Source organism: Olea europaea, chromosome 8 (assembly GCF_002742605.1).
Source record: "Olea europaea var. sylvestris chromosome 8, O_europaea_v1, whole genome shotgun sequence".
Taxonomy (NCBI): Eukaryota; Viridiplantae; Streptophyta; class Magnoliopsida; order Lamiales; family Oleaceae; genus Olea; species Olea europaea.
In genome coordinates this window covers 5,377,426-5,386,761 of record NC_036244.1, presented here as the reverse complement: position 1 = coordinate 5,386,761, position 9,336 = coordinate 5,377,426, and the positions used below count along the sequence as shown (strand labels likewise).

At 30.9% G+C, this 9,336-nt stretch overlaps 1 protein-coding gene across 1 annotated transcript; it reads left to right on the top strand.

The window, feature by feature from the left end:
* The first annotated feature begins 4,489 nt into the window (after positions 1-4,489).
* On the top strand, positions 4,490-7,668 carry LOC111398628 (ribosomal RNA small subunit methyltransferase H). The gene is made up of 5 exons (XM_023025622.1): positions 4,490-4,884; positions 5,198-5,449; positions 5,826-5,894; positions 6,710-6,902; positions 7,095-7,668. The coding sequence occupies exons 1-5, from the start codon at positions 4,513-4,515 to the stop codon at positions 7,478-7,480; spliced, it is 1,272 nt and encodes a 423-aa protein (XP_022881390.1). The 5' UTR covers positions 4,490-4,512; the 3' UTR covers positions 7,481-7,668.
* Positions 7,669-9,336: the final 1,668 nt, after the last annotated feature.

Genomic DNA, 9,336 nt, shown 5'->3' with positions numbered 1-9,336 from the left:
TTGATTTATACCTTCTATCGAGTCTTCAACTTCTTCAGTTGTTTCAACTTCTATTTCTAGATCTGTTTGTTGTATTTCTTGATTCATATATATTATCTCCTCAGAATCTTCCTCTGATGAAAATGTATCGAATTCATAAATGCTACTGCATTCACTGCTTAAATATCCAAAATATTCAATTGGTTCTATATCACTATCATCTTGAATTTTTTCATAAATTCTAAGAGTTTTTATATTCTGTCTATCTTTCTTTTTGGGACATTGAGGGGCAATGTGTCATTCTTCATTACAGATGAAACATCTACATTTTTTAATATTTCTTGGTTTAGATTTTTTATTCCAATTTCTTTTCTTGAAATATTTTTTGTGTGGTTTAAAATTTCTTTTCTTAAATTTTTTATAGTTTTTTAATTTTCTTTTATATTTCTTATATAGTTTATATTTCTTTTTATGGCATCCAAATTGTTCAATTTGACCTATATCTTTGTAACAACACAAGGAATTCTTTCTTATTTTATATGCTTTCCTACTTTCTAGAGCTTCTCTGCACCACATGTCTATCATTATTTTTGTAAATTCAATCTTATTTCCAAGACTATCTATTTTTACTCCTCCATCTTCTCCTAGAGGTAATAATTTCTCATATTCTTTTAATAACTTAATTCCCCATGGGAATAGTAACTTCGTAAAATAAGACTTTAATATAGGCTTATTTTTGTGATAATCACCTTAATTTAATAAATAGTATAATTCTTCAAATTTACATGTACATCTTTCTAATTCACACATATCACATATCTTTAAATTTTCCATTGCTATCATTCATTCATTATATTCATCTTGTTTTCTATCTTCTTCATTAGAAGCATATCTATCTCCCAAGAACTCTATTCTTAAGACTTTTTCAAACATTTTTAATATTTCTTGTATATTTTGATCATTTAAAGTATTTCTATTATCTAATACTTCAGTTCTATGTTCTCCATACTTTATTTTTTCTTTTATAGATTCTGGTAACTTTCTCCACCATTCAGAAACAATTCCTCTGAATTTATGTTCTATAAATCCAAAAGTTGTATATGTTTCCCATTTATTAAATTGTATTGCTAAGTCTGTACTTTTTATCTATGTTTCAATAGCTTTATTTTTATCTACACAGTCTAGATCTAACCATATTTTTGTTGTGTGGATTGGTTCATTATAAGATTTTATCGAATTTATTTCTTTTATGGATTGTTTTCTTATATTTCCAGTGTATCTTTTCTATGTTTTTCTATATTGATTAATACCTTCGTTAATAGGTATTGTTGTATAATAAGGATAATCATATTCTTCATCACTACTGAATTCTATTTTTATATTTCGACTTGTTGATGGATTAGTATTCATCTTCGTATTTTTCATTTTTTCAGTCAATTCTTCTAACTGTTTTTATATTCATCATACATTTCACCAGTAGATTATAAGAGTTTTTGTTCTAATTCTTCTACATTTGTAATCATATATTGATTTTCTTCATATTTTTTCCCTCTATTATTTTCTTTTTGTGTTATCCTAAAATCTTGAGGTGGATTAATTATAATCATATCTTTTCCTTTAAGGTTTTTATCTAAAAGAGCATTTCCTACTTGTAAATTATGTTCTAAATTTTCTAGTCTTTTGTGTATATCCTCAAAACTTTCATTTGTGGTATTTTTAGGTAAGTATGGATAACTTGGTTTTTTATGTTTTTCAACATTTTTCAAAAATTCTTCAATTATATTTTCTTCTTCTACTATATTCATCATAATTTTAGATTCGTAACATAGCTCTGATACCATTATGTCGGAGTGTGCAGCGGAGGGGTTAAGATTTTGAATTCAATTAAAATCTTTATAAGTATTTAGAATATTACAATAGAATTTGTAAAATTCACTATCTTTTATCAAAACTTTTTCTTTAATAATTATATTTAATTTGTTAATTCTTCTTTCTAGTTTAGGAATTAGTTTATGTATATTATTTTTTATTTTAATTGCTCTATTATCTATATAAATATTTTTATATTTTAATTTTGGATCTAAATATTCTGTAAAGAAACACTTCAAATCTTCTTTTAAATAATTTAATTCATTATCTGTTGCATTTCTTAGATGAATAAAATTTTGTATAATATTTGGGGTTAAATTTATAAAAGATTCATGATCTATATTTCTTTGGGGGGCCTAATTGAAGGTTTTTATACATTGTAATGACTTTGGTTGCAAATTCACTATGAGGGGGTATTTTTGGAAAGATTATTATTCAAAGGTTATTCTTCAAACAATTATTTTTTCAGGTCTAATCTCACAATTCACTCTTATATTTAGGTTATATGCAAGTATTTCCTCGTGGATTGGTGGCGGTGTTGGTAGTGGTGATGGTGGCGGTGACAGTGATGATAGGTTTGGGATATTTTTCGTTGGCCGTGGTAGTGTAGCGTGGTAGAGACGGTGGTCGAAAGTGTTGGTGATGATTACAAATTATTTGGTTGATTATGACTATTATATTGTTTGATCTATGAGCAATAAACAATATATGATTAATAAAAAAGATAAATTGTGGCAAAAAAATAATGTATGACCTAAAAATTGTTAATTTGTAAACAAGTATATGATAATTTGTGACTGTATAAAAAGTTGTGACTTATAATATTTATGATTTGTGACAGATAAGTAAATTATGACTTATAAATTTTTTATTTGTGACAGATAAACAAATTGTGGTACATAAAATTTTTGAATTGTAATTGTAAAATAATTTGTGACATAAAAATTTTGATTTGTAATCAAAAAATAATATGTAACTAATTAAATTATTAATTTGTGATCAAATTATATAAATCTGCAACATTAATATATTTAGGGGGCGTTTGTTTCACATTGTTGTAAAAATGAGAATGAAAAATATAGTCGTTATGAGCTCCACATAAGAGATAGAAATTCAAATTTGATGGTTTGATATGATGGATAATGATCATATTTTTCATTTTAATAGGAAAAGAATGAGAAACAAACAAGGGCTTAATTAATAAAATATATAATTAAATAAATAATTAATTAATTTTAATAAATATCTAATTTTTGAAATTCGAAACTTTTGTCCTTATTTTTGAAATGGGTGATACTTTGAGGGTGTTTGATATGGATTAAAATTAAATTTTTTATTAAATTATAATAGAAGTTTTTAAAATGTATTGTTGAAAAGTTGTGGGATCTATGAAAAAAGTTATTAGTATTGATTGTTTGACTTTGACTTAAATTAAAATCAATTTTTTTTTTGGTTGGTAAAATGTTAGTTCTACTGATCAAAAATCATGTACAAGTATACTGGACATACCCAGGCAAATCAAAAATCTAAAGACGTACAAACGACAAAATTCTAACAACCCAACACTAGAGATTCAAAATAAACTAAAACATTAGAATACAAAGAGAATGTAACTTTATATACATGTGTTTTAATCCGTCTCACAATATTATCAATACATGGTTGGAGATCCTCAAAAATTATTCTACTCCGTATCATCCAAATTTGATAGACCGTGCAAGCAAGTGCACTTTTCTTGGATTTAGATTGCCAAGATGTAGCTCGGGCTTCTTTCTTCATCCATTTCAATGTACTAAGTATTGTCGTCATTGATCTTCTGATTCTCAACCAGTCTTTGATCCGTCCCCAGATGCTTGAAGTCACAATACATTGAAAAAGAAGGTGCTGGCCAGTTTCGGGCTGTAAACCACAAAAATTGCATCTCCTATCAATGTTTAAATATATTAACTTATCCTTCGTCAAGAGCTTTGATTGTGCAGCCAACCACGAAGGAGTGTTTTGGAGTGATATAAGGTCTCCAAATCTCTCCCATCCAAGTCTTTTTGTTCCCCTTCGACCTAAGAAACTGATAAGCATTGAAAGTAGAAAAATGGCCAGAGGCTGTCCAACTCTAATAGCAGCACAATTAGTTAGTTCCGGCCCTCTAAGCTGATTACGAACTTCCAACAGCTTCTTGGTCAAAGGAGAGTGATATTTCCTTGCCATCGCTCCCAAATACTAGTCCCCCGGATGTAAACTTGATTAATCCATAGCGTGTCTTTCTTGCTATGAATATTCCAAATGACCTTCGAAAGGAGTGCTGAATTCCAGCATTTTATGTCTCTAAATCCAAGGCCACCCTCAAATTTCGAGAAACAAACATTTCTCCGAACAACCAATGATTTGTTGGTACCCCAAGGGAAGTTGCAACATAAGCTAGTGATCTTTGAAGCAATCGTAGTTGGGATAGGAAAGATGGAAAATCAAAAACATTCCACAACTTGTAGAACGACAATTGAAATCAAATTTTAATTTATAGCAAACACGCTATTAATCTCTTAATTATGAAATTTTACCTTTTTCAAACCAAATAGGGTGAAGTCAGCCCAAAATAAAAGCCCAAACTACAAAATTAACATGATTATTGGGCCTTATAATTTTCCCCTTCTTCATTCGTCACCATCAATGGCTGCAGCAGCAATAGCCTCTGCAAAATCACTTATTAGAAAAAGGCTATTTCTCCATTCCAATTCGCCACCTAAATTATCTCCCTTTTGCTTTTCCATTTCAACAACTACAGCAGCTCTTACGAACAAGAATAAAGATGCCAAAATTCGAAAGAAGAAGCAGAAATGGAATAGCGAAGCAAATTTATTGGTGAAGAGACGAACGCGATCGGATAAAGAGCTGGACGAAGAGAGTTTCTTGAAGCATTATGGAAATGGAGATTCTGTTCATGTCCCGGTCATGCTTGGTGAAGTTCTCGATGTGTTTGCTTCGGTGCGCCTTGAGTCTTTCGTGGATTGTACTCTTGGTGCAGGAGGCCATTCCTCTGCGGTCAGTAAATTAATGAATTGATTTAATTTTTGATCAGCTTGTATTTTTGGTTTGTAATTCGCTTATTTGTGTGTGTGTGTGTTTCGCCAAGATTTGATTAAGGAAGAAATTATCTTATTTGGAGTTAAGATGCAAAACTATTAAATGCAAATTTGGAATGTATATTAGCTGAGGACAATAGCTTTTGTATGTATGGAACATTGGACTAGAAAATAAGTCTGTTGAAATTTATGGATTTTAATATGTAGGACAATATTTTTATCCCTTTTAACTGTGTATATGGCTAATTAAAGTTTCATTGATACAAACACAGATAATTAAGGCCCATCCAGAGATGAAATTATATGTTGGACTAGATGTTGATCCTGTTGCACACGAGATGGCTCAATCTCGGTTAAAGGGGATCCTGTACAAGGATTCTTATGACGGAACTTCAGACTTACAAGTGCATACGTTTTTGAAGAATTTTAAGAATATTAAGTCTGTGCTTCATGAGATTGATGGGGAAGTTTCGGCTGCTGGAGTTCATGGGATTATAATGGACTTGGGAATGTCATCCATGCAGGTTTGATGTGGAACATTATGTTAATGCTTTTACGACTTCATTAGTTGGTTTTGCATTTCTTAACATTAATAGCTCATGCTCCTTTGCGTTAATATATGTTTGTGTACGGGTATTCTATGTTCATTGGGGGGAATTGGTGGATGGTTGGAGAATAGTGAATGTAGCCACTAACCACAAACTTCATTGCCACAGGTTTATACAACAGTCTTATCCTGTCCTAGAAGTAAATGAAATTCTATGCTGTACTTGCTATTGCTGCATGATGAACTTGCTTTCCACTACTATGACATAGAAGAAACATCTGAATATTCTCTTCATATATCTGCTTAACAGTATGTTTATGACATTAATGCGTTCACTCGCTTGTGGATTGCAGGTAGGTGATTCTGAAAGGGGATTTAGTGTGCTCAATGATGGGCCTCTTGATATGCGAATGAATCCTGAGGTAACTGCAGCTACACACTACTAACGTCATAAGTCACGAATGAGTAATCTTTACTTATAGTTTTAAGGGCAGAGATATCCCCTATTTGGCACTCATTTTTTAAAACTTATTTTTCTTCAAACACATTTTCAACCATATATTTTGCGAGGAGCACAACTTTTATCCAAATCTACTAAAAAACTGATTTTTAGCTAAAACAAACTGGGGCTTAATGTTTTCCAATAAGGCCATATGCTTTGAGGACATTGCGAAACTCTATATAAAATTTCTAACTGAAGTAGCTTTCATATTAGTAGACATAATGCACATGAAGGAGTATGTGGAAAACTAATTTAGAAGAATGGAGGAAGAATTTCATAGATTTCTCCATATAATTCACGAATTAGGTACTTTTTAAATTACTTATAATCATCCAATAAAAGATAATAATTGATTACCCAGATTGAAGTAGGCCATTTTTTTGTTTTATTTTATTTTAAAGGCCTCCATTGCAAGTCAGCTCTTCAATCTTTTTAACTCAATCATCGACTTAGCTTCTGGGCAAATAGTCCTAGTTTATCCATAATCTTAGATGATATGGCAAATAATTTTTCTCCACAGATTCTAACAGCATATGATTGCTTTTCTAGTGTAGACTGTAGAAATATGCCACAATTTATGTGGATGCTTGAACTCCTACAACTTTGTGGTGGAAATTTCATTTAAGTTGTGGCAACATCATGGATATGGTTTTAATTCATTTTATATGGTTTTGTTAATGAAATTTATTATAATTTTATATCTTTTCCATTACCTAATTGGAGAATCTATGGCAGGCAAGTCTGAAAGCAGAAGACATTTTAAATTCCTGGCCAGATTCTGAAGTAGGACGGATTTTACGTGATTATGGAGAAGAAAGTAATTGGTACTCTCTTCAAAACAAAATTGTCAAGGCTCGTTTAACTGGTGGACTGCATTCTACTAGAGAACTAGTTGACCTAATTCGGAACTCAACTTCTTGGACAAGAGGTGGCTCTCGATAACTTTCATTTCTTTTCCTAATGGTATATAATCTTTACGACTTGGCGGACTGCTTCTGATCAGTCAATAGTGCCATACTATGGGCACGATCACAAATGAGTTCATATGGATTAAATGTGAAGATTAGGTTTATAACCAAATGCTATGTTTGACATGTACTCTTATCTAATATATAAACAGGAGGTAGACAAGGCTGGATTAAGACAGCAACACGAGTTTTTCAAGCTTTGCGAATAGCAGTCAATGATGAACTCAACACACTTAAAGATTCAATTCGTGCCTGTTTTGATTCCCTTTCTTCTGGAGGAAGACTTGCTGTCATCTCATTCCATAGTCTGGAAGACAGAATTGTGAAGCGAGCATTTCTGAATATCGTAAACTGCAGTGAAGATGATTCTATAAATATTAAAACTTTTGGTAGTGATAAGGAAGCTTGGATTAAACAGATAGTACAGGGCCGGGATGCAACTATTTTGACGAAGAGACCCATATCACCATCTGAACAGGAGGAGAAACTGAACACCCGAAGTCGAAGTGCTAAACTTAGGGTGATTCAGAAGATATGAAACAAAAATCCCTGGAGGGAAGCAGTTTTGGATGATGAAAACAAGATATATAAGCATTCAAATACTCCCAAAATATCTGTTAACTGAACTAATGAATTATTCTTCTTTCACTGTATTCATTCTCTAGTTGTTATCTTCGACGTTAATTCATTTTTCTTGGCAAATTTAGTTAGAGGTGGTTTGATGTAGATTTTATGAAAAGTGAATTATTAAAGAATGTGTTGTTAAACACTACGAAAAATAATGGGTCCACTTGCAAAAATAAAATAAAATTATTTGGAGTGTGTATAACTGAAAATGATTTTATTTTATTTTTCTTTTTTTTTTTTTGGGGAGGGCGGGGGCAGGGGTAGAATATACGAAACAAGGGCTTTGTATAGAACCAGCTATTAAAGCTAATTCTTTCTGATTATAAGATGGACAATGTTGGGCATATAGGCACAACACCTTACAGGGGTTTTACTGACCCCTCACATAGGGTGAGGTCGAGATTTATTTATTTATTTATTTCATTTTTTATGGCATCAGGGTCTGCGTGGGGCCAACCCCATGTGAGGGGCCAGTAAGACCCCTTATAAGCTTTGATACAATATTTGTATTGTGCCTAAGATACAAAATTATAATCAATTTCTTTATTTTGAATTCTTATTTTACTTTTTAAGTTTTTTTCTAATTTATAATTGCTAAGATATTTCACTAAAGGTTTTTGCCTGTGAAATGGCTACAATAGTTCAGCTAAGTTTAAAATTATTACTTGTACCGTGTTATAGCATTTTCAAGATATTTTCTAATTTTAAAAAGCATATTTTACAATTTAAAAAGTGTCTATAAGTTGAAATAGTAAATTCTTTTATGTATTTCAACATGCTCTTTATATTTAACATTTAAGTTTACTACTCTCAAAAAATGTTTCTAGTTTTCTCTATCTTTTATTTTCAATCATGTAACGCTAAATTATTATATTATTTTTCTTCATAGAAAATTCAAATACTTTGAAGGCATCTAATTATAGAGTGTGTTTGACTTTCCAAAGTTGGTGAATCTAACATACACTCTATTTTAAATATTAATTTAAATAATCTTTTGAAACATGAATTTAAGGGTTGACTCTTTAAACATAGAAAGTATCTTATATGTAAAAAGTCTTTTGAAGATAATATTATTCTTTCTATATCTATGTTCAAGCTCATTACATCGTCCCGAAACTAAAATTAGTAAGAAAATGACAATTGCGAAGGGAACTGAAAATTAGAATTGATTGTTGTTGCTGAAAAAGCAATTACAATTTATGGTAAATGAACTTGGCAAAATGTTTGTAGTACATCATTATTTACAAATTCTTTTACAGATTGATGAGATGTAGTCAAAATTTTTCCACAACTTAAATGATTGCGTTTATGTAATATTCAATGACACAACAAAGATGGAATTTTTTTTATTTGATTGGTGAAATTTTGATTCAGTCAAACCTTGTTACATCATTGTTGGTAAACAAATCTTTAAGTAGTGATTTACATGTAACATAATCGAATGAATTTATATTAATACTACGTTTACGTGAGTTAGTTTATTTTGTACTACTATTTTACGTAAATTCATAATTTTTCCTACTCTTTAATCGGACATTCTTCTAAAAATAGACTTTTTATAAAGTTTGATCTCAAAAATCTCTACCAAAACAAAGCCTGAATGCACTCAAGATGATTGAGCTTTGTATGGATAAATGTTGTGTTATAGGGCAAATTAGGGATGTCAAATTTGTTAGTTGACTCGAGCGCTCATGGCTCGACTAGAAAAAAAGCTCGAGTCGACCCGGCTCGTGGAAATCGAGCCCAACCTCGGGCCGAGCCTCCTTT

What these genes read in the sequence shown, in the direction of transcription:
- LOC111398628 (XM_023025622.1), top strand. Translation starts at nt 4,513, where the DNA reads ATGGCTGCAGCAGCAATAGCCTCTGCAAAATCACTTATTAGAAAAAGG. An exon ending in CAGGAGGCCATTCCTCTGCG is followed by an intron (nt 4,885 to 5,197) that starts GTCAGTAAATTA and finishes ATACAAACACAG; the next exon opens with ATAATTAAGGCCCATCCAGA. An exon ending in ATATGCGAATGAATCCTGAG is followed by an intron (nt 5,895 to 6,709) that starts GTAACTGCAGCT and finishes AATCTATGGCAG; the next exon opens with GCAAGTCTGAAAGCAGAAGA.